Source organism: Haliotis rubra, unplaced genomic scaffold (genome assembly GCF_003918875.1).
Source record: "Haliotis rubra isolate DU_JTF1 unplaced genomic scaffold, ASM391887v1 Scf1130, whole genome shotgun sequence".
NCBI classification, from domain to species: domain Eukaryota; kingdom Metazoa; phylum Mollusca; class Gastropoda; order Lepetellida; family Haliotidae; genus Haliotis; species Haliotis rubra.
In genome coordinates, this window is record NW_025765038.1 from 37,418 (window position 1) to 63,303 (window position 25,886).

At 42.9% G+C, this 25,886-nt stretch overlaps 1 protein-coding gene across 1 annotated transcript in view; it reads right to left on the minus strand.

Moving 5' to 3' along the window:
* LOC124291729 overlaps positions 1–25,886 on the minus strand; it is a 45,957-nt gene that overhangs the window by 12,054 nt on the left and 8,017 nt on the right. Inside the window, exons 2-4 of the mRNA XM_046728805.1 lie at positions 11,138–11,467; positions 10,943–11,032; positions 10,291–10,443 (exon numbers count right to left, since the gene is read on the minus strand). Coding sequence (XP_046584761.1) covers positions 10,291–10,443; positions 10,943–11,032; positions 11,138–11,441 — 547 coding nt within the window. The 5' untranslated portion in view covers positions 11,442–11,467. The remainder of the gene's footprint in view (positions 1–10,290; positions 10,444–10,942; positions 11,033–11,137; positions 11,468–25,886) is intronic.

Below are 25,886 nucleotides of genomic sequence, written 5' to 3' on the forward strand. Positions count from 1 at the left end.
TGCTTCTGGGGTGTCATGTCCCCTACAGATATTCTATATCATGTTACTGGGGTGTCATGTCCCCTACAGATATTCTATATCATGTTACTGGGGTGTCATGTCCCCTACAGATGTTCTTATCATCATGCTTCTGGGGTGTCATGTCCTACAGATGTTCTATATCATGTTGCTGGGGTGTCATGTCCCTACAGATGTTCTATATCATGTTGCTGGGGTGTCATGTCCCCTACAGATGTTCTATATCATGTTACTGGGGTGTCATGTCCCCTACAGATATTCTATATCATGTTACTGGGGTGTCATGTCCCCTACAGATGTTCTTTATCATGCTTCTGGGGTGTCATGTCCCCTACAGATATTCTATATCATGTTACTGGGGTGTCATGTCCCCTACAGATGTTCTATATCATGTTACTGGGGTGTCATGCCCCCTACAGATATTCTATATCATGTTACTGGGGTGTCATGTCCCCTACAGATATTCTATATCATGTTACTGGGGTGTCATGCCCCCTACAGATATTCTATATCATGTTACTGGGGTGTCATGTCCCCTACAGATATTCTATATCATGTTACTGGGGTGTCATGTCCCCTACAGATGTTCTATATCATGTTACTGGGGTGTCATGCCCCCTATAGATATTCTATATCATGTTACTGGGGTGTCATGTCCCCTACAGATGTTCTGTATTATGCTACTGGGGTGTCATGTCCCCTACAGATGTTTCTGTTATGCTACTGGGGTGTCATGTCCCCTACAGATATTCTATATCATGCTACTGGGGTGCCGTGTCCCCTACAGATGTTCTATATCATGCTTCTGGGGTGTCATGGCCCCTACAGATGTTCTGTATCAAGCTACTGGGGTGTCATGTCCCCTACAGATGTTCCATATCATGCTACTAGGGTTTCATGTCCCCCACAGCTGTTCTATGTCATGGTGCCGGGGTGTCATGTACACTAGAGATATTCTATATCATGCTCCTGGGGTGCCATGTGCCCTACAGATGCTCTGTGTCATGCTACTGACACGTCATGTCCCTACATATATTTTGTCTATCATGCTACTGGGTGTCATGTCCCTACAGATGTTCTGTGTCATGGCACTGGGGTGTCATGCCCCTCTACATGTGTTCTATATCATGCTACTAGGGGTGTCATGTCCCTACAGATGTTCTGTGTCATGCTACTGGGGTGTCATGTACACTACAGATAATTTATATCCACACGCTACTAGGGGTGTCATGTGCTCTACAAATGTTCTGTATCATGCTACTAGGGTGTCATGTCCCTACAGATGAACTATATCATTATACTGGGTGTCCTGTCCCCTACAGATGTTCTATGTCATGCTGTAGGGGTGTCATGTCCCCAGGGATGTACATGTTCTATATCATGTTACTATGGTGTCATGTGCTCATACAATGTTTTGTATACCATGCTACTGGGGTGCCATGTCCCCTACAGATGTTCTAGTACTGGGGTGTCATGTCCCCTACATGTGTTCCGTATAATGCTACTGGGGTGTCATGTCCCCTACAGATGTTCTATGTCATGCTACTAGGATGCCATGTCCCCTACAAATGTTCTGTATCATGCTACTGGGGTGTCATGCCCCATACACATGTTTTATATCATGCTACTGGGGTGTCATGTCCCCTACATGTGTTCTATATCATGCTACGCCCGTGTCATGTCCCCTACACAATTCTACATGATGCTGCTCGTGTGTCATGCCCCCATTCACTGTGATATATATAATGCTACTGGTGTGTCATGTACCCTACATTTCTTCTATGTCATACTACTTGGGGTCATGTCCCCTACAGATGTTCTGTATCATGCTACTGGGGTGTCGTGTACACAACAGATGTTTTATGTCATGCTACAGGGGTGTCATGTATCCTAGAGATGTTCTACGTCATGCTACTGGGGTGTCATGTATCCTACAGATGTTCTGTATCTTGCTACTGGGGTGTCATATACACTACAGATGTTCTATGTCATACTACTGGGTGTTATGTCCCCTACAGATGTTCTGTATCGTGCTACTGGGGTGTCATGTCCCCTACAGATGTTATATATCGTGGTACTGGGTAGTCATGTCCCCTACATATGTTGTATATCTTAGTACTGGGCTTTCATGGCCCCTACATATGTTCTGTATCATGCTACTGGGGTGTCATGTACACTACAGCTGTTCTATGTCATGGTACTAGGGTGTCATGTCCCCTACAGATATTCTATTTCATGTTACTTGGGTGTCATGTACCCTACATATGTTCTGTATCATGCCACTGGTGTGTGATGCACACTACATATGTTCTGCATCATGCTACTGGAGTTTCATGTACACTACAGCTGTTCTATGTCATGCTACTTGGGTGGCATGTCCGGCAAGAGATGTTCTATATCATGCTACTGGGGTGCCATGTCCGTCACCAGATGTTCTGTATCATGCTACAGGGATGCCATGTCCAACTACAGGTATTCTCTATCATGCTACGGGCGTACCATGTCCTGCTGCTGGTGTTCTCTATCATCCTATTGGAGTACCATGTCCCTCATCAGATGTTCTCTATGATGCTACGGGGATGCCATGTCCACTTACAGGTATTCTCTATCATTCTAAGGGGGTTCTATGTCCTGCTGCAGGTGTTCTATATCATGCAGGGTGTTTCATGTCCTCCTACCGATGTTCTATATCATGCTACTGGTGTGCGAGGATCCCCTAAGGCTGTTGTACATTATGATATTAGAGTGCCATGTCCGCTACAGGCGTTCTATATAATGCCGGGTATCATGCTAATGGGGTGCCATGCCCCCTACCGATATTCTACATCATGCTACTGGGGTGTCATGTCCCCTACAGGTGTTCTATATCATGCTTCTGGGGTGTCATGGCCCCTACAGATGTTCTGTATCATGCTTCTGGAGTCTCATGTCCCCTACAGATGTTCCATATCATGCTACTAGGGTCTCATGTCCCCTACAGCTGTTCTATGTCATGGTGCCGGGGTGTCATTACACTACAGATATTCAATATCATGCTTATGGGGTGCCATGTGCCCTACAGATGTTCTGTATCATGCTACTGACGCGTCATGTCCCCTACATATGTTTTGTGTCATGCTACTGGGGTGTCATGTACACTACAGATGTTCTGTATCATGCTACTGGGGTGCCATGTCCCTCAACAGATGTTCTCTATGATGCTACAGGGGTGTCATGTCCACCTACAGGTATTCGCTATGGTGCTACTTGGTTGCCATGTCCTGCTGCAGGTGTTCTATATCATGCAGGGTGTTTCCGTCCTCCTACCGAGGTTCTATATCATGCTACTAAGGATCCCCTTAAGGCTGTTGTACATTATGATATTAGAGTGCCATGTCCGCTACAGGCGTTCTATATGATGCAGGGTATCATGCTAATGGGGTGCCATGCCCCCTACCGATATTCTACATCTTGCTACTGGGGTGTCATGTCCCCTACAGGTGTTCTATGTTATGCTACTGGGGTGTCATGGCCCCTACAGATGTTCTGTATCATGCTACTGGGGTGTCATGTCCCCTACAGATGTTCTATATCATGCTATTGAGGTGTCATGGCCCCTACAGATAGCCCTACCCGGCATCCTGGGTAGCATCGTCTCGTGGTTGCTGGGTGCTTTGGCTAAAACTGCCACGTGGCTTAGTCAAAACCTGTGGGCAGCCATCGTCGCCGTGGCGGGTCTGGTGTACGTAGCGGCTAAGGAATTTTTAACCAAATAAGCCCCAAAGCTACCCCACCAGCCACCATAGCTGTTTTATGATCGATGTGCTGCTGCTGTGGGGGTGAACCTACAGGGGGTGTATGTTGAACCCTGGTTTCCGGGGATGGCGCCACTATACCCGTTTCACCGGTCGTGGGTGGTGGGACGTGGGGGGTGTTAACATCGGGGTTGACGCCCAACTTTTGGTCCGCCGTGGCTATGACTATTTCGTTGTTGTAGCCCACCACTTTTTTTACTCTCAGTTGCATATCGCTCGGAGCCATGTACAACCCCACGTCGAACACGTAGTCAACTTTCGACCTGGCGTATTCCAACACGCCTTGGTAGCGTTTGATGGCACTCGGTAGATCAACTGGAGCATTGATAGCATCCTCAACGTTGACAACGAACTGTTTCTGAGCGTCATAAGCAGTCCCCTTACCAAGGATGTTGGAACGCGTTTGCGTCTGCGCACCCAACAGCGCCCACACGTACGTTCGAATCGAGTCGTTTAACCTGATTACCCCGCCACGAGTGAATCCTTTCGACGTGTCCAGCATGAACTTTTTCCAGTCATCCGCTGCCCCCTGCTCGAACCTCCAGACTCGTTGGTTGTGAGGTGATGATACGACTTGTATCCCCATTCTTTCAACTTCTCGCTGGCATCCACGAGAGGCATGTTGTGAACGATGGGGATACCCAACCCGTGGTTCGGTCCCGGCAAACGCCAATCCGTTTTTGGGTTCAGTTTGAATTCATTGCAAATACGTTCATAGGCCCGCCTATCGTACTTGTTGTTTACTGCGTTCCATGCGTTGTCCTGTGGGACCGGAGCGCTGATTTCTTTAAGGATACGCCTGACCTGGTAGTACACGTGGAACGTGAACACAGACTGACTCAGCGGTCCACGCCGAGTGTCGGTTAATGTCACACCACACCCGTTGTAGCGCACCACACGGCGAAGTTGAGTTGATTCTGCCAGAACTGCATCGGGTTGTTGAACCAAGCATGAACTACCTTAGCGTTAGTCACTGAAAATGTATACAGGCTGAACACATCTAAAAGCTGGGCGTTGAAATACATCCCATCAGCGACCGCGATCTTCATGTGTGAGAAATCTACGTCCAGTTTAGGGTAAAACACTCCAGGGGAATGCATTTTAAAACTATTATATAATGAGCATATATACTCTAACATGTACATAACACTTCCAGGAATAACGAGCGGCGAGGCCGTTCAGCTGACGCACGCAATCGATAATACGTCGGGTCAACTCGAAGTCGCACTCTGCAATATCACCTACCTACCGCAATGGACTAACATCAATGCCAGCAACAATAAGCTGTTCGTCAGTGGAGCTCGCAGTCAGATAACTGACGGCTACTACAGCGTGTGCTAGCTAAGCGACGAGGTCTTCAAACCCCTGGGAGCCGAACTCAAGATGAACGACTCAAACGGTACAGTGGTGTTAATCAACAATGGAAGAAACTCCTTGAGACTCGGTCGACCATTGGCGAGGACACTCGGTATGACGCCTGACGAGATAAAACCAACAACAACCGTCACAGGCATGAAGTTACCCGACCTAATACCGTACCGAGAGCTGTACATTCATCTCGGCCAGGTGAGCACAACGTACAACATTCAAGGGGGTCACCATTCCACTATACTGAGAGCAGTGCCGGTTAAAACGGAGAAATACAACGACGGTAGAACTGAGTCGTTTTCACCGCGGCAGTATAAGAGGTTGACTCAGGGCAACATACCTGAGCTGATAATATCGGTGTTAGATATAAATCATAATCCCGTCAATATAGGATACCTCAGCTTAACGCTTCACATAAAATGACCAGCGCACAAGGGCCCGGGGTGAAAAAATGCGTCAATGTGGGGATCTCCGACCTCGGGGACACACGCGGTTTCGACGCTCCCGGAGTAGATGGTAAATTGTATGCCTTGCAACTGAAAAACAACATTTACAAACGCGTTGAAGTCCCCTCCGATGGAGCCCTAGGTGATATAGTAGATACCACAACACTGATCATCCAAGTCTACCTAGGGGAACCATCACAGGGTGATGTCGAGATCGTGAAGGGGATCAAACTCAGGTGGGCGAAACGACACCAGTATCACGTTTGCACAGTTTACGTGCGGGTGGGTGTCGGCTCCAACACCAGTCTGCAGGGTGTCACCGTGATCGTGGAAGACACGATATCACTAACCAAGATCTTCCTACCTGGCAACATACACTTCATGGGGGTGAAGTTCACCCCTGAACTATTATCAGAAAACCAGTTGGAAACTATATCGTAATAGTATTATAGCAATGACCAGTCATCGCCCCAACACTACGCTTAATGACCTAGGGGACACGGAGGGATTCGATCAGCCTGGTGAGGAAGACACCTTGTACGCCCTATTATTTAAAAACGGTGTGTACAAACGGCAGGACCTTGCAGACTTAAAGGAGCCCAAATGGGTGATCAACCATCACCGCACCTTATATCTCACTAGACAAATATGGCTATGTCTCTGAAATTAGGAACAACGGTACCTTGATCACGTCTTTCATTCCAACTGAAAAGATGATAGTTTCTAACTCTGAATATTTGCTTAAGGACACCCTGTTAATTTCATCCAGTCAGTCCCAGTTAAAAGCCACCCCCCATCATACCATAGCAGGGGTTAGGGCTATGGCCCCAGAATCCACACTCATCGTAGAAGTCGCTCACAATGGTAAGTTTGATGATTCGGACGGCGTTGACCCACCCCCAAACTTGCAACTTTTACCCGGTGTAACAATACGTTGGGGTGACTCCTACGCATCAGATTTCGTATATTGCCGTATCGTTATACGATTGGGGGACTCCCAACAGGGATTACTACCCCCCATAATAAACGGCTATGGTGTTGATATAGACCAGAAGTTACCTATTGACCCTTCCCGTATCTACACATACAAGAATCTAAGTTTTATAAGCCTCAGGTACGTTGACCGACTATTAACTGAAACCCAATTAAAATATCTTTTGTAATATATATTTTAGGATGGGGCTATACCCAGTCGTAGAGGAAGAAGCGAAGACCCTGGAAACCGTAGATGGGTTCCGTTTGAGACAGTTATGTGATGTGAAACGCCAACTAGAACAAGACCGCGACACGCGTAAAGCACTATGTAAGAAGTACCATAGAGCTTTCAATATCGTGGACGGGGCTGATACTGCCCTTATGGCAACCAGCATGGGGCTAGGGGCGGCAGGTGTTGGGTTGTTAGCTACCATCGTGGCTACCCCCGTAGTGCTAGGCATTGAAATAACAGCTGGGGTGGCAGGGGTGTTAGGGTTGGCGCTTAAGTTTGCATCCCGCAGACTGCATCGTAAGGCATTGAAACACGACGAGATCAGGGTTCTGGCTGAAGCAAAGCTGAACACAGTAAGTGAGCGTATTTCCATGGCACTCACTGACAGTAAGATCTCAGAGGAGGAGTTTCGTTCAATCCTCTCTGAACTCACAAAATATAACAAAATGAAACAAGAGATTCGGTCCAAGTCTCGTAAGTCTGCTATCAGCGAGGATGAGAAAAAAAAGTACATAGAACAAGGGGTGAAAAAAGCCCAGCAAGCCTTTATTACAAACACCAAAGAGATCATAGGCGATTCACATTAAACTGTTTCATCGAGGTAAACATGGCATAGCGGCACAATAGTGTCATAGCGGCACGTGGAGCGATGATGCAATCCCAGGATAGACCCGTTAAACCAACATACTTCAACCATGTCCCCAGTAGCTCAGTCGGTTAAGCGGCGTGGTTGTGAGGTATACATGTGGAGCTAGCGTCCTAAACTTTTTCATAGTAGGGCTAATGGCAGCAAGAGCTAAGGGTCCGACCAAAGCCTTATTTGGGAAATAAGGCTTTGCAAAGGCTTTTGTTGAAAGTGATCCAAAACCCCCATTCCCTATACTACTCACAACAGATGTTCTATATCCTGCAGTTTATGCCAAATATCATGTTACTGGGGTGTCATGTCCCACAACAGATGTTCTATATCCTGCATTGTATGCCATCTCCCCCGACACAGATATTCTTTATCATGCTACTGGGGTGCCATGCCCCCTACAGATAGTCTATGTCATATTACTGGGGTGTCATGTACCACAACGGATGTTCTATATCCTGCAGGGTATGCCATGTCCCCCTACAGATAGTCTATATCAAGCTACTGGGGTGTCATGTCCCACAACACATGTTCTCTGTGATGCTACTGGGGTGCGATGTCCTCTACAGATAGTCTATATCATGCAGGGTATTTCATGTCTGCTTACAGATGTTCTGTATCATGCTACTGGGATGGCATGTCTGCTACAGGCGTTCTATATTATGCAGGGTAGTGCATGTCCCTATACAGATAGTCTATGTCATGCTACTGGGGTATCATGTCCCACAACAGATGTTCTATATCCTGCAGGGTATGCCATGTCCCCCTACAGATAGTCTAGTTCATGTTACTGGGGTGTCATGTCCCACAAGAGATGTTCTATATCATGCAGAGTATGCCATATACCCCTACAGATAGTCTATGTCATGCTACTGGGGTATCATGTCCCACAACAGATGTTCTATATCCTGCAGGGTATGCCATGTCCCCCTACAGATAGTCTAGTTCATGTTACTGGGGTGTCATGTCCCACAACAGATGTTCTATATCCTGCAGGGTATGCCATGTCTCCCTACAGATAGTCTATATCATGCTACTGGGGTGTCATGTCCCACAACAGATGTTCTATATTCCGCAGGGTATACCATGTCCCCCTACAGATAGTCTATATCATGTTACTGGGGTGTCATGTCCCACAACAGATGTTCTATATCCTGCAGGGTATACCATGCCCCCCTACAGATAGTCTATATCTTGTTACTGGGGAGTCATGTCCCACAACACATGTTCTCTGTGATGCTACTGGGGTGCGATGTCCTCTACAGATAGTCTATATCATGCTACTGGGGTGTCATGTCCCACAACAGATGTTCTATATTCCGCAGGGTATACCATGTCCCCCTACAGATAGTCTATATCATGTTACTGGGGTGTCATGTCCCACAACAGATGTTCTATATCCTGCAGGGTAGCCCATGTCCCCTTACAGATAGTCTATATCATGTTACTGGGGTGTCATGTCCCACAACAGATGTTCTATATTCCGCAGGGTATACCATGTCCCCCTACAGATAGTCTATATCATGTTACTGGGGTGTCATGTCCCACAACAGATGTTCTGTATCCTGCAGGGTATGCCATGTCCCCCTACAGATAGTCTATATCATGTTACTGGGGTGTCATGTCCCACAACAGATGTTCTGTATCCTGCAGGGTATGCCATGTCCCCTACAGATAGTCTATATCATGTTACTGGGGTGTCATGTCCCACAACACATGTTCTCTGTGATGCTACTGGGGTGCGATGTCCTCTACAGATAGTCTATATCATGCAGGGTATTTCATGTCTGCTTACAGATGTTCTGTATCATGCTACTGGGATGGCATGTCTGCTACAGGCGTTCTATATTATGCAGGGTAGTGCATGTCCCTATACAGATAGTCAATGTCATGCTACTGGGGTATCATGTCCCTCAAGAGATGTTCTATATCATGCTATAGTTCCCTATACAGATAGTCTATGTCATGCTACTGGGGTATCATGTCCCTCAAGAGATGTTCTATATCATGCTACTGGTGTGTCATTTTCCCCTACAGATGTTCTATCCCATGCAGGATGCTGCTTGTCCTCCTTCAGGCGTGCCATGTTATGTTTGTCACTGCTGAAATGTTTTAACAAGTACATTGTACTTCATTTGCTTAGTTTGTAGATGCCCAAAAGTGTTTCCTTTGCCGTTGGGATGGTAGTTTCAAATATTAGCAAATCTTCTATTACCATGTGTAACACCGAATGTTTAGCCTTGTGATGTTTCATTGTCATATCTATCATGTATGTCGAGTGAGTGAGTGAGTTTAGTTTTACGCCGCACTCAGCAATATTCCTGCTATATGGCGGCGGTCTGTAAATAGTCGAGTCTGGTCCAGACAATCCAGTGATTAACAACATAAGCATCGATAAGCGCAATTGGGAATCAATGACTTGTGTCAACCAACCAAACAAGCGAGCCTGTCCACCCGATCCCGTTTGTCGCCTCTTACGACAAGCATGGGTTACTGAAGTTTCATTCTAACCCGGACCTTCACGAGTTCATGTTTGTCGAAGTGTCAAATGGCGAATCAAGGCACTGTAAGCTGTTTGAGATAGTGTATGGTACATGTGTGCTTATGGTGGCATTTTGTTCACTAAGGGCGGGTGAATTACCCTGTCTACAACGCCAGATTTACAAGATTGCATGTGTATATCGTGTGTGTAAGACTTACCGTCTTATGAGAGAAGAACAGAGGACAATGCTACTTGAACATTGCCTCTCGATACGATTTCGGGCCTTTCATTTAACATCAATCAAAAATTGCAATATATTCCAAAATGTATCGTTTTACTTGTTGGTCTGTTCTGTGTCTTCTGCTGGCTTTCAGCACCGTCACTGGATGTTGATGGCTGGATCACCTGTTGACCACCCATAGATACATTGTGTGCGGTAAGATTGGCCACCTCAGTCTTCTTTGTCAAGTTGAGCTGTGGGTTGTTGATTACTGAAAGAAGAGAGTAGGGCTTCAGTGGTTGCTCCGTGTGGATGACTGGAACACGGGATGCGTACATAGACATCAAAATGTAAACGTAAGACACCCTGTTGTTGGTGTTTGTTTCTCATATATTACTCTGAACAACCTCCCTACGTCGATTCGCATCGCATCTTGCTACACATGTGCTAATGGGAAGAAGGAAAACGACAAATATATCTGTTTCATTCTCCCATTGTTAAGCTTTGACAGATAATGCGTGTGTGTAGGTTTTGCATCAAATGAGACACATTTTCCCTTAAAATGTAACGTGTGTTGTAACAAAGTGATGTAGGGTAGTAAGCCAATTTCCCCAAAGGGCAGCTGCGCTCAGTGCATAGCCAGTCTTTGATGTTTTAACACATTTACACATCCATAACTGCAACCATAAATGAATCAAAACCTTCCTGAATCTAACATATAAGTATGATATGTATTGACATATTGACATATAATCAAAACTTATACCTACGTATATTTGTTACTCGCTGTTCGGTATTCACTGATGACATGGCGTTGCTGAATGTTTCTGCTATAGCATGCGTCAAGTCTTGCGTTTCGCCTGCAGTAGAAACAACCCACGTGTTTTAAAAGATAATATACAGAAATAAGGTCAATTGTTTATGGAAAATCAATGACTTACTTCAAATCCTTCGCACAAACTCACCTTGTGTCAGTGCCACAGCTCCCTGCAGAGGCGATGGAGACATATTCGTTTGTCCATCGTCGTTTTGATGAGTAACATCTGTGTCTTCACGTGTTTCCGTTTTGTGGTGGTTGTTTCTGTGATATATAGCCTCCAAAGGAGGAAGGAAATCGTTGCTGATACGAACCGTCTCCTGCTCTTCCTCCTCCTCCTCCTTGGCAACATCACTTCCTGAATCGCCCGTGGAGTAATAAAGGCCTGGTGTAACCTCCCCTGTGTCATCGCTGTCGGCACCATCAGAGTCTTGGCGAGAGGGTGAGCTCATTTTGTAACATGTACCACTACCCTTTTCTGGAATTCAGTGGTATAAAGCATAAGTATAAACCGAATAGGTAATGTCTCAGACAGTACTCACATGGCTTCATGTGTTCATAAGGATCAAGTGCCTGAATTTAGTTCAAAGAAGTCAAGCTGAGTAAAACAACCTTCATGCATGGTTCAGTAAGATATTTACATGATGCTGTAATTCAATGTGAAAGAGTGATGTAATTGTATCACATTGTTTCTGTGTAGGTTCATTAAATGGTAAGAAGATTATGTTTCTAAACAATCAGTTGTCAGCAAGGCATTACTTCCTAATGTAAGCAGTGGTGTGGAAGTCTATTTTTAGATTCCTTTTCGGTCAAGTGTAATCTGGAATCTTCTAGAACACAGTGGTCTAGTCACCCACAGTTTGGACGTACCAAAACTCACCAGTTCATAACCAGCTGGATGATAAGTACGCGATGTGTCATGAAGAAATAGTGAAGGGATTTGCAAGTCTTACAACATTTCATCGTACAAGTTCAATGCTATTTTGATCCCTGCATTATCTGGGTTGTTCTTTCTTGGCTTTCCAAGTATACTGGTATACTGCAGGTTTACTCAACACGAATCTCTAGTCTCTAGAATTAATACAAATTTTGTGCTATCGAAGCAATTTCCGACTTTTAGATGGAAATATATACTTGGAGAGAGTTTAACAGGATGGTCAAACGAATGTCATTATATAAAATATTGTCGGACAAAATCCAAAATGTCTGGTTGAGTAACTGGAGAAACTGAACATTAGAGTGAACACGTATCGTTGAAGAAATGCTGTTTCGGGTTGAGTAATGTAAAGTCCGTTAATCTGTGAGCATGGTAAAGTGCAAACGTCATAGTTAAGGAAAACAGCAAAACAAACCTGGACAAGTGTTGAACTCTACTATCAACTACACGAACACCAATTTCGAGCACATTAGTTTGACTGACTGACTGACTGACTGACTGAGTATGGGTTTACGCCGTTTTTAGCAATATTCCAGCAATATAACGGCGGGGGAAAACAGAAATGGGCTTCACACACTGTACCCATGTGGGAAATCGAACCCGGGCCTTTGGCACATTAGTTTGAATAAACATAACTGGTTAGACATAACAAACCTTTTCGACATGGTCAGCATGGGGGTACTGTTGTAGCCAGGATTCTAAACTTAATAAAACATTCAGGTATTATCATTTGTGGTGACAAGCTTCTTTCGGCCTTATTGGCTGGTCAAGGGATTTCAGTGAAGATATTCATAGTATAAAATAAACTGTTTTGTATTTTTTAGCACGGAAGGAATTGAAGCTTTCTGAAAGTTCACAAACTCTAAGTAAAAGTCTCCATGGCAGTACAAAATTGAGTGGCAGTACAAAACCAAAGGCAGTATATTACATTACGCCGCTAGGGTATGTTATGTCCATTGTTCTGGCAGGTTGATGTTCTGTGTATCAACCTTCTATCTGCACGTGCAGAGGTTGATATGTGGATAACAACCGGGTATGTTATTTGGCAGCTGGACTGTCTTACCTAGGGTAGATAAGTCAGACTTCGGCTTCGCCTCTGCCATTGACTTATCTCCCCACGGAATTTTGGACATCGGTAATTTTTCAAATATTGTTTCTCGGCTTCGCCTCGAAACAATATTTGAAAATTACCTCTAAAAAAGTGTCAAAAAGGGTGTGAATACGGCGATACCGTCCAGGTGCCAATTTAAAATAACAACATGAACAAGAATGTTTTTACATTTATTCCATTGTGAAATTTACAACGCAGTTTTCGATGGGAATCTGGTGCCTGGTTTGTGCTGCCGCCAGCGTGACGGTGGAGCTTGAGGTTCCAGAGGTGGTGTTGCTGTGTCCCTGGCCTGGCCTGGATACGGTCTCCATTGACTCTATCACTCCCAGTTGCTCGTCATTCAGTATGGCGTTTACAGTGGCCTTCTGGTCCTCACTGGTTCTGGTGTAACTGCGCACACTTGTTTGAAAGGAAATTGGATCAAATTAGTATATGTAACGTATGTAGTTAGTCTCAACATTACGACTTTAGTTTGAAACAAACGAACTTCCTCCACTTAAATGATTGTTTTACTGAAAAGTAAATACACACCTGTGACGCTCCTGTGTCCAGTTCGTTCCATTATCAATGGTTCGCTAACCCCAGCCTGGTACAGTCGGGTTGCAGTGGTAACCCTAAGTGAGTGGTTCGTCTTGTAGCCCTTTACACCAGCGTTGTGACACATTTCCGGGACAATTTTCTGTAACGTGTTGTGACCTAGTGGTTGTCGGAAGTACCTGGAACATGGGAGAATTTGTAATTTATAGACTCTGGCCAATCCAATACTGAACATTGGGTGTATTACATGTTTTTAATAAATATTTTTTATTTTATTTTTATTTTTAACAATAAATCTGCTATTCATTGACTTGAAAGTGCTTTAAATCAGACGGCTGTAATATAATGGTACGTCTCCATGTGAACAAGAGCTTCTATACAAATGTGACTTCATATATAGGATAAAGTATATACACTAGTTTGAACAAATGGTCTGGTTTGAATGTGAAATAGTTTTCATTTCGTTGATCAAAAATATTTATTTTAACAAAATCTTGATGAATTTTTGGATATGAATGCATCTCTGACATTGCCACATTAAAACCCGAAGTTGTAAACTCACGAAACACTTACCAACACTTATCTGTCGGAGACTGAAAAGCTTGAAGATACAAAGCGTCATCATGGCCGTCTTGGTGACACTGTGATAAGTACTTCTTAAACAGACGAACATGACATCGGGCAGGATTACTACCTGTGTGATGTTCGATCTCTTTAGGGGTAACTCTTCTATGCTTCAGGCCCCTTGCACAGTTTTAGAGTAATCTTCCCGGTAACACAAGTACTCGTGTCCTTCAGGACTCGTCTTCAGGGATATTTGTGAGTTTTTGTGCTTTAGCTTTCTGTGTTCGTGGCCACTACGAAGTCTAAAATGTTTGCCATTCAGGTAAAGCAAGGTGTTCACCAGTACTCGCGGGTTCTGGTCTCCAAGTTGACCACTCCTCCATAGCAGCTCCTCCTCGTCAACACTGATAGCTTCAGCTTTCTTAACGCTTTGTCCCAACCCCTTACGTGTCAGTCTTTTCATCTCTCCGTCAAGAACCTGGCGGAATTCTTCGAACACATCAGACTGGAGAAATTCAACATTTCGTTTAGAAACAGTCTTTATGTATGGTTGTATACCCATAAGTATTTGAAAGAGTGAATTTGGGGGGTATTCCCAGCCATCTTTTTTTTAACTTCCAGAACAAACTTCGACATGAAATAAGCCAACTCGTCAAGTCCCATATTTTCCAAAACAGTAACCGGTTTTCGTCCAGCCCACCTCCGATTATTTACGGCGATAGCCAAGGCAGTAAACGTGTTGTACGCCCATTTATCCCGTCGCTGGGTGTTAGTAGGCACAGAATCCAACGCACGTTTCTCAATTTCACCATCATTAGCTTCATAAAAACGTTCTGCAGTTTTACCTTCTTCTTTTTCAATAATTTGAGATGCTTGAAACAATTCAAAATCGCTATCGTTATAAATAAGGCTTGCCTCCGCTTCTTGTGAGGCCCGACAAAGCTCATCGTCTGAATTCATCTTGCACAATGATTTCTCTTCCCAAAACCAAGTGTACACGTAACCTTGGCGGTGCAGGAAACGCACGTGCAACAAGCAATGGACGAGTCCATTCGGCGCCCACGTGGTGTAAGTAGGTTAGCACCACCCTCTGCGGGTGCTAACGTATACAGAGCAGTGACAATGATGTAATATTCATCAATGCTGGTCATCTGGTAACATGATGTGTAATGTGACATGAGAGGCCATGGCCAGCTCCCCGTCTATACAGACAAATACTTCGTTAGAAACAGCTAGACTGTTGTCTGCATCAGCAAAGGGTCTTAGGACATTCAAACACACTCTTGGAAAGTCACGATAGAGCACACCACTGCCAATTTCGAACTCTCAAGGTACTCCTCGTTGTGAGTGCTGCGTAACGCTAACAGCTCTTCCCCCTGTGGACCCGGGGGAGAATAGGTCCGCAGCATCCCACTGCTGGTTGTAAAGGGCGACCAAATTGGGCAACCTGTGTCGGTGGAGGACGGGATTCTGGAGGTTGATGTCCACACCACTTTGACCATTACTTCACGGCGGGTGGTAGTATGGGTCCGGTTCGGCTCGTCATGCCCACCTTGTGTTACAGTGAGTGAGTGAGTGAGTTTAGTTTTACGCCGCACGCAGCAATATTCCAGCTATATGGCGGCGGTCTGTAAATAATCGAGTATGGACCAGACAATCCAGTGATCAACAGCATGAGCATCTATCTGTGCAAGTGGGAACCGATGACATGTGTCAAACAAGTCAGCGAGCCTGACCACCCGATCCCGTTAGTCGCCTCTTATGACAAGCATGGGCACATTGTACTGAAGGCACATTCTAACGCGGACCTTCACGGGTCCCCTGTGCTACATGTATGCGGTGTTGCCCAAAATTGATTAAAAACAATGATAGCTTGTTTTCTCTTAGTGCTGTGGTTACTACTCAGTGGCGATGGGGTAGCCTAGTGGTTAAAGCGTTGGCTCGTCATGCCGAAGACCCAGGTTCGAATCCTCACATGGGTACACTGTGTGAAGCCCATTTCTGGTGTTCCCCCGCCGTGATGTACCTGGAACATTGCTAAAAGCGGCGTAAAACTACACTCAGTCAGTCAGTCAGTCAGTTACTACTCAGCTTGCGTGTTCTTAAGAAGCCATTCTCAAAGCAGTAATTTAAACCCATATTTAGCTAGACTTGCTTAGATTTTAGACTGCATACAAGGCATCATATATATGTTACAGGACTCCAAGCCCCATTAGCGCATTGATTCACCACTTGCAAATAATTGTTGGCAGATGTAAATGTTACTGAAGGTGTTGGTCCTGCCAGCCATGGGAGTTTGGTATGTTTACTCTGTGACCCGAAGCCTGATAACAGACCCTGAACCTGGAAAAATCTAAACATGCTTTAATTAGGGAGTAAGCATTACGGTGAGGGCTAGGAGTAAGGGAAAATACTATAGTTCTGAGACTGTGATATAGACTAGAACAGGATCTGGAAAGCATACATCTGGACAATAAACCATTATCGGTTTCTCTTAATTGTAACGATGATTCAAATAGCTCAAACTAAATTTCAATATCCGTCGACATTTGGTTGAAACTGGGCAATATACAGTTATTCCGAGACAAGAACGAATATTTACTTGTAATTCAAAAGTACCATGTCATGAGTATCCGTTTTGCCTTTTATCTTCAACCCATCCTCACCTACCCCTCAAATACAAGGGTCTGCAGGTCATGGAGTATCAGTTCTGCCCTGGTTCAGCGTCCTCGATAATCTCCAGGGTATGCGTTACGATAACTCTCCACTAAACCCTGGATGCATCTGCGGCTTGGTCCGATGATTTTATTACCTCCTTTGGTTGGCTTTTTATCCAACCAGGTGTCTCTGATTGGAAGTCGAGCATACCAATCACAACTCACTTTCGCTTTTTAAATTATCTAACCGATTAAACTTGGCAACACAATAATATATTGTTGCAGAGGTACTGTGAAATGGGAAGGAGTTCTTGCATATATTTACTTAAGGTTTCACACCTGTCAATTTGTCTATATGTTTTCCGCAAAATCTGAACAAACTTTCGCGGCTGCGACCGCTACTTTTGTTGACACTGCCATGCTCGGTTGTAACGGCGGCTTATCTGATTGGCTACTGTGAGAAAACGGAGCCAGCAAAGGTAGATAATAAAATCATCGGCCAAGCCGCAGATGGAGTTTGCTTGTTCTGCCGACAAGGACAGACGTGTGTAGCTCTCTGAGTCAGTGTTCCTGTGTAGATTGTTTTCGCTGAGATTTATAGTGGTTAGTTGTGGATTGGTTTGTTTTATATCATAAGCATAGTTGGTGAAACTTGCTTTGGTGATTAATTTAGTAATTATATTTTGTAATTGCCTTTCGTTAGTAAGTTTGTGTTCGTGAAATTTACTTGCACGTTCACTGTTTCGGTTGACTGAGCACGCTCGGCTTTGTGCGTGCGCTTGGCACGTATTGTCCATGCAGAACTTGCTTCGCGGATTACGCTTGTCGACAACACTGATAGCGGAAACATGATGACGATGTAGAAACAAATTTTACAGAAATAAATCTGAAGCCCATTGTTATTTTTCCCTCGGTAGACTCTAGTGTCAGTTTGAAATCCGTCACTCCCGTTACACTAGCTAAGGACATTCAAAAACATATTGGGGATATAAATAGCCTAAAAAGGTTGGATAAAGGTGACATTGTGTTGCACTGCAGACCGGCTGAGCAGTCCAAAACTGCTCTCTCATTGACGCGAATTTGTGGGAAACAAATCAAAGCTTATGTCCCCAAAAGTTTGCGAGAATCAAAAGGTGTTATTTACAATATAGATCTGGATATTTCTGAAGATGAAATAGTTGAGTAGTTGAAATCCTTCAAAGTGACTGATGCTAAATGTTGAACCAGAGGTAAGGAAAAACAGCAGACATTATCAGTTCTGTTAACTTTTGCAAGTACCACACTCCCAGAGCATGTCTACATGTACTATCAGTCTTTCAAGATAAGAACGTATGTTCCACCAGCCCTTAGGTGTTATAAATGCCAGCGTTTCGGTCATACATCACACAATTGCATATAGAGGTTGTAATAAATACAAGGAAGCAGTTGAAATCCAACGTGTAAAAGTCGAAAACAAAGCTTCTTTTAAAGAAGCCGTACACATGGTTAAAAAAATTGTTCAACTCAATGTTCATGTCAGTGTTCTATTCATGGTGATAGATCACTGGATCAATCACAGTCTACTCGTCCATCAAGCGAAAGCAGCCCATCCCGGGTTGATAATTCCACTGAAAATCTTGCTGCTTTCTTACTAGAGGTTATCACAGTCTGTTTGGTGCTCCAAACCGTGATGACCAAATTTGTCAAATTATCACCTCTGCAAAGTCTCATGTCCACATTGATATATCTCAAGACATCTTCCGTTCTTTTTCCTCTCATAAATCATGATGGATAGCGCCCTCTTGCTGCTAACTATTCTGCAGTGGAATGCACAGAGTTTAGTTGCACACGGTCCTCATCTTAAGGCGTTTCTTGGAAAACTAGAATTCAAACCGGATGTAATATGCATTCAAGAAACATTCCTCTGGCCTGAATGTCAGTTTAAAATTAATGGTTATGTTAGCAAGCAAAAAGATCGCATTGAATATGACCCTACGTCCAGAAATTTTAAATGTGTCGGTTGTGCTATTTTTGTCAAATCAGATTTAACCTATAATAGTCATACCTTGCCGAAACTTAATTTTGAGGCAAATGCGGTGGAAATTGTCTCCGACGAGAAACAATTCCTAACCATTGTTAATATATACAGCACTGGTTTGCCATCTCTAGATGATTATAAAATGCTGACAAATTCTGTAGATACACCAGTTTTAATATGTGGTGATTTCAATAGTCATAATGCACTGTGGGGGAGCAGGCATACAAATCATGCTGGTCAAGTTGTAGAAAATCTTTTGGATGACACAGGCTTAATATTGCTAAACTCTGGCCAAATGACCCGTATAAATACTGGTAACTTTACTTTCTCAGCATAGGATCTTACCCTTGTTTCGCCGATTTTATCACACAAATGCCACTGGGGTGTTTATCAACACGACAGTCTGGGGAGTGATCACTTTCCAGTTTTCACTGAAATATCGTTTACACCTCTTCGAACACCTGCACATGGACTTTCTAGATGGAGATTTAAATCTGCAAATTGGCATAAATTTGTTGAACTTTGTTCAAATGAAATAACGTGTGATCTGCTTACAGATGGCATTGAAAGTTCAACTTGTAACCTAACTTTATTTCTGACTAAAATCTCAGAAAAAGCTATTGGTAAAACTTCCGGAAAGCCAACTACTCGAAATTCTCAGTATTGGTGGAATAAAGATTGTGATAAAGCCGATAAAGCTCGACAAAATGCCTATAACCGACTTCGCAGGACATCCTTACCTGTTGATTTTGAAGACTTTCGGAAAAAACGGGCTGAATTCCAACGTCTTGTACGATCATTAAAACGCAGCAGTTGGCGTTCTTACATATCTACAATAAACAGGCATACTTCCTTGTCTTCAATTTGGGCCAAGGTGAAAAGGATTAGTGGGAACCGTAATAGATCCCCTATTCCTGTTTTGGATCAAAGCGCTATTTGAGGCTGTTAGCAGCTATGAAAACTTTTCAACAAAATTTAAAACCGAAATCACAAATTTGGAGAATGAGATTATTCCTATAATTCCAGATTCTTTATTACAATCTTTTCCTGAATATCATTTATCCTTCCACCTGGGAGAATTAAAATCGGCAATATCAAAAGGCAAGAATACATCTCCTGGTGCCGATGAATTGTGTTACGAACATTTTAAACATACACCAGATTCAGCTCTAGAAGTCATACTTAATATCATAAATCAAAGCTGGATATCTGGGAAGTTACCCAAAAGCTGGAGACACGCTGTTGCTATCCCTGTTCCCAAATCTGGTAAAGATCCATCTCGTACTGTTTCATACAGACCAATAGCCTTAACGTCTAACCTGTGTAAAATCATGAAAAGGTTGGTCACAAATCGTTTGAGTTTCTACTTCAAATGAATCAAATGAATTATTAACGAGGCTACAGTGTGGGTTTAGGAAAACTCGTTCTTGCATAGATCACCTAGTTCGACTACAAAATGAAGCACAAAAAGCACTAGGAAACCAAGAGTATATGCTGTGTGTATTTTTAGACATTGAAAAGGCATATGATATGCTATGGAGAAATAGACTTTTATTTAAACTGCAAAGTTTGGGGGTAAAGGGACGTATGCTACAGTGGATAAAGTCCTTCCTAACTGATCGAACCATACAAGTTCGTATTGGCCAACACGGGTCTGACATGCCAATTATTGTAAATGGCACTCCACAGGGCAGTGTTATAAGCCCTTTGCTCTTTAATATAATGATCAATGATTTCTTTTCTGAACTTCCTTTAAACATTGATGCATCACAATTTGCAGATGACGGTGCTTGTTGGAGACGTTTTGGAAACATTGAATTTGTTTATAAATCTATCCAATTCATATTACTGTATTGTTACACTAACATTCGCCATATACGGCCGTCATATAATTTCTTGCAGTACCCGTTTCTCGCTTGATCTTCTCAAATGTTCCGATGTTCCAAAATGTTTAGAAGCCTAGTCATATTAGATCAAGACTATCTACTACTTTTACTATACACCTTAATGTCCCGTTCACCGTGACTGAGCGTGATTACAGAGGTGGTGGCCGCGCGCTCGAAATCTGAATTTTTGTGGATTTGGCCAATTCTTGAATTGAAAGAGTCTTGAGATGAGATTTTTTTCTCTAACTGTTTTCTTCACAATGATCTTTTAGACATATGGTTATGCAGGAAGGGCAGACTACATACTTCACATCTGCGTTGTTTATGCAGTATGTACACAGACTTTAGAATCAGGTTTGCCAGTATCTGCAGGGTATGAAAAGTCGACCACAAATAACTTCTTTGAGTGGCATTTTAGCACTTCGGAAGTACAATATAGACACACTTTATGGATAACAACTTCTTTATAACGTGAGTGTGACGTTTCGATACAGATTTCAATACACGAATCTGTATCGAGACGTCGCACTCACGTAATAAAGAAGTTGTTATCCATAAAGTATAATGTATACACCTCGCCAAAGTATCGCACCACACATTTTAAAGTCAAATTAGAAAATGTAAGTTTCGGTTTTTGTTTCTTAAATTACAAGTACATATTTAATATACTACACCATCTGTGAACATAATATCACAAACACACCTTGTTTCCGAGTTGTACGTGCATGCTTACGATGAGCATGCTTGCTCCGGGGGTCGGTTTGCTAAAAATGCAGTGTGCACATAGCCTCTTTTGGCGTATGGTACGTTGGCAGACACAGCTAAAATTTGATTTTAGGCATAAATTAAGCTTCACTGTGGCCAATCAGTGAAAAGGCCAAGCGTCTAGTGCCTCTGAACCAAAGATGGCAAATTATTGGTATACATCAGACTGGTATGTCATGTCGTGCTATTGGAGCACAACTGAACAGTAATCACACTGTCGTCAGCAGGCTCGTACGTAAACTTACTGCTTCCGGTGAAGTGAACGATGCACCGAGGTTACGACGTCCCAGGAACACAAATGACAGGGAAGATCGTGGTCTCGTACGCCAAGCCAAACGAAGCCCAAGTCTACTTGTACACAGCTGCGACAAGGATGGTATCCATACAACAGAGTGTCCATCAGCACCATCAGACGACGCCTAAATTCTGCAGTATTTGGAGCACGTCAGTTTGAACATGCGACGCCGTTGATATCTTGGTCGACGTCGACTGTGCCTATGTCAGGCAAAAGGCCTACGAGACTGTGTCAAACAGCGGAATATAATTTATATCCAGTGATGAGGACTTCTCCGACGCGGATTATGACAGCGATGCAACATCGCGTTTACTTCTACGACCTTTGCCTTGGCGATATGAGTTTTTAATCATCAATTTCAACAGCCTAAAGGGCAGACAAGAAGAATTTCCTATGGTATACCGGGAGAACACGTGCCACCATTCGATGAACCCGCTTATATCATCCGTGAAAAGAAACACTTTTTCACTTTATGTCAGCAAAAACATAACTTCTTCTGTCCCAACTATACCAATATTGAATAATCTGGTTTGTGGATGTAGTGAGCGTACACCAAAGAACAGGATTAGGCATTCTCGCATTCACAACACCAATGCAAAGTTGTCTAACAGTCTAACACCTAACTGCCTTGCACCCGTGAACACAGCTTTTGTCGACCTGGGTAATTGCTGTACAATTTTGGCGCCTAGCTCTTGAACATTCTGGGGTTGACGTCTCAAGGCACGAAGCCTCCAAAAGTATCCCACACTGGGCAGTTATGCGATCCCTAAACAGTTGCGGCTGACGTTGCGATCGTAAACCGATTACGCAAATGACATAGCGGAATTTGATTGTCCTCGGCTTGTGACGTGGCCGTCATTACCTGGGGAGTTCAGATGTCGTACACGTTAAATGCACTAGTGTCCTCAGGCTGTCCATCTACTGCAACTCATGGCATGTGCAGCAAGTAGACTTCTCGCAGTCTGGAGCATGTCAATTGCACGTACACGTTCCACATTTGAAAGGTGTGGCATGAACTCTTAAGGATTATTAATGTGTTTTTTCTAGTGCACTCGTGATGTAAGCTTTTCACATGAAATTGTGGTCACGTGACGCACGTTTTGCATCCACCGCGCGTGATTTCCCACAGTTGAAATGTACAGGTGGTCATTGTGGTATTCGCTCTTGTTAACTACCTTGTTCTACGTATACCCTTTTTGAATATAATTTCTCCAAATGTGAATTATTTTTTTTGTTCCCAGTGTACATCATTTGATATGGCATCGTTTTATCAGGATTTTTTGCGTCATTGAAACAAATGCGGACAACTTTAATGTTAATAAAAAGTTATTACAGCAAGGGCTGAGCGGAAGAAGAAATAACATGGTACAAGCACTGTGTGACAAGGTTCAAGTGCAGTACAATAATATTCCAATTATGATCAGACTAATGAGGTCAACGTTGATTTCAAACGTATTAAAGTGTGTCAAAATGAAGTTACTTGAACAGAGTATGGAAACATGTGATCAACTTGTTTGAACACAGGTAACACGAACATGTAAAAGCTGTTCATATGCATAACCTTGACATCCTGCATGGTACACACATATCCAAGATGTCTAAACATTTGACACTTTGGAACGATACACATGTTTCCCTCAAAAGGAAATTCCATGTTTCCAAACCTAGTCAACTCCGAACGAAATCAGAAATTTCAGCACCCACTGCAATCAAAAGAGATGATTGGAAGGACTCTACAATATGAGTGAGTGAGTGAGTTATGATTTAAAGTCACATCGGCAATATTTCTGCCATTTCGTGACTAAAACTAGTTCTAAATACCTTAAGACATACATATAACATATATAACCCTGTCAACAAAGGACAGTAAAATTACTAGATTATCACAAAATGAGTTAAAACTAGTTAGCATATATCTTTAAAAGGAGAAAACTATTTTGTGACAATACAATGTTAAAATGGGCTATTGATCGCCAACAACTGAAGGTATATCACCATACTAGGGGCCATGGGGACTTACGGGAATTACTCTATGATCACATATTTACTGGGGTACCTGTTTTTTCATTCAGGTTTTCAAATATCTGAAAATCTGGTCATAGACTACATGAACGAGGCATTAAACTACACCCATTTTCTACTCGGGCTAACAATGTCAGTTGTTACACTGCAAATGTACTCCACAAGTTCAGCCTCATGTATGGATAATAGTTGTAGTCAGATCCTTGGGAACACGGATTTTTGCAAGCTACGTTTAAACAACGTTTACTTGCCAGTACTCCCTTGTGAAAATACTGCTGTTGTTAGCCATTTCATATGATAGTTTGAGATAAACTTTAGAAATTCCAAACCTAATTAGGTCGTCAGATATCATTATTAATTGTTGTTCAACCGTAAAATAAGTGTCACAAAAGTTAGTTTGACGGACTATAGGCAGTTACTCACAGGATCCATACATTGCGAAAGTAGATACATTGAACTTGAAAAATCATCACCACACAAAATGAATGTATTACCCAAATTTACTAACATAAGGGAATATACGTTTCATCCGGCGGCCATATGAACAACGTTTGAAATCCACGTATCATCTGGCTGTCAGATTTACACAGGTTTAAAGGGGTGTTAAAATAAATGAACACTCAACTCTGTATTTACTTGTATTTCACATGTGTGTAAATCTGGCCATAGTTTTCATGTGTTTTCTAGCATGTGTAACGTATGTAAATGCAGTGATTGTAGGACATGCATTTCAATACCTTTGAAATCTCGTATGACCAGTGTTAGGTTTGTCATATATTTAGTACACGCGTAAATGGATGGTAATGGGTAAATAAAGTGTTACAAGACTAACACTACTTTAACATGTATTTCAATGGTTCTGTAATGTAACTGTCACATCGGGTTCGTTAGCGCGTCGGACCACACCATAATGCACGGAGATCATTAGAAACACATGGCGAAGTGATACCCATGACTGTGCACCACTATCAACGTGCCTGCCTTTCTTGACATACACATGATGTCCGTTTAAAAGGTTACAATATTGGGTCTATGGGCCAGAGCGATATGCATGTTAGGGAGTGTGTGTGTGCATGTGTGTGAGAGGGAGAGGGTGTGGGATGGGGTAGGCCTAGGGCGGGGTGGTGGCGGTGGGGTACTGATAAGCCTTTCTGATCAGTAGGTAATACCGTTTATACTTTTTGTAATGGAAATTACATTATAGTTTAAATAATTGACCTTAGGTACACTTCTTATATATGACATACAAGGAGAGACTGCTTATTACAATAAAACACAGACAGGTGTGTTCACGTAGCTGCACAAATTTCATTATCTATACTTTCGAAAAAGATGATTACAATGTATTAATGATGTGAAGTACTGTTGTAGATGTGTAAATATGCACATACTTGGTATTAGAGATGTGCTTCGTAGTCTAAGTGGAGAGACGATATATCCTGATACCAGTTTAATGAGGCGAGACGATATATCATGAGTGAGTGAGTTAAAGTTTATAGTCACAGTGGCAGTATTTCAGCAATATCGTGACTAAAAATAGTTATAAATTCATTAAAACCAGTGTTACATTCACACACACACACTTAAAGAGCTGTTGATCTCATAAAATTTCAGCATTTCATGTTGAATTAGGTACAGTCAGCATGTTCAGCACGCCTTAAAATAATTTGTTTCCTTTGGGAAGTTGTGTTTCCACACCAATTCTTTCACAAGCAATTCAATGTAATTTATATCAGAATTCAGAATCACTGAAAAGACTCTTAAGTCTGCTGTCTAAATTGTATCTTGTCTTTGTTTTCTTTCTTAACAAAGCTAAGACATCATTCATAGTTGTGGATAAATGGTGTTATTTGTCAAACAACTAAAACATATTTCATTTGCTTGAAGAGAAGTATTGTACAGTTCACAGAGTTTGAAATGTTCACACTCTATCACTTCTACACCAACTCCTTTGTTCATGTAACAGATACAAACAAATATTCCTACTGTCCAACCAACATTAGAATGAGGTGCGCGAAAGACGCGTTTGTGAAAGGACAGCTGGGAGCGTGCCGTGAACTGATCCACTACCTACTCGAAGGGGGAACAGGTGTGAAAACTTCGCGC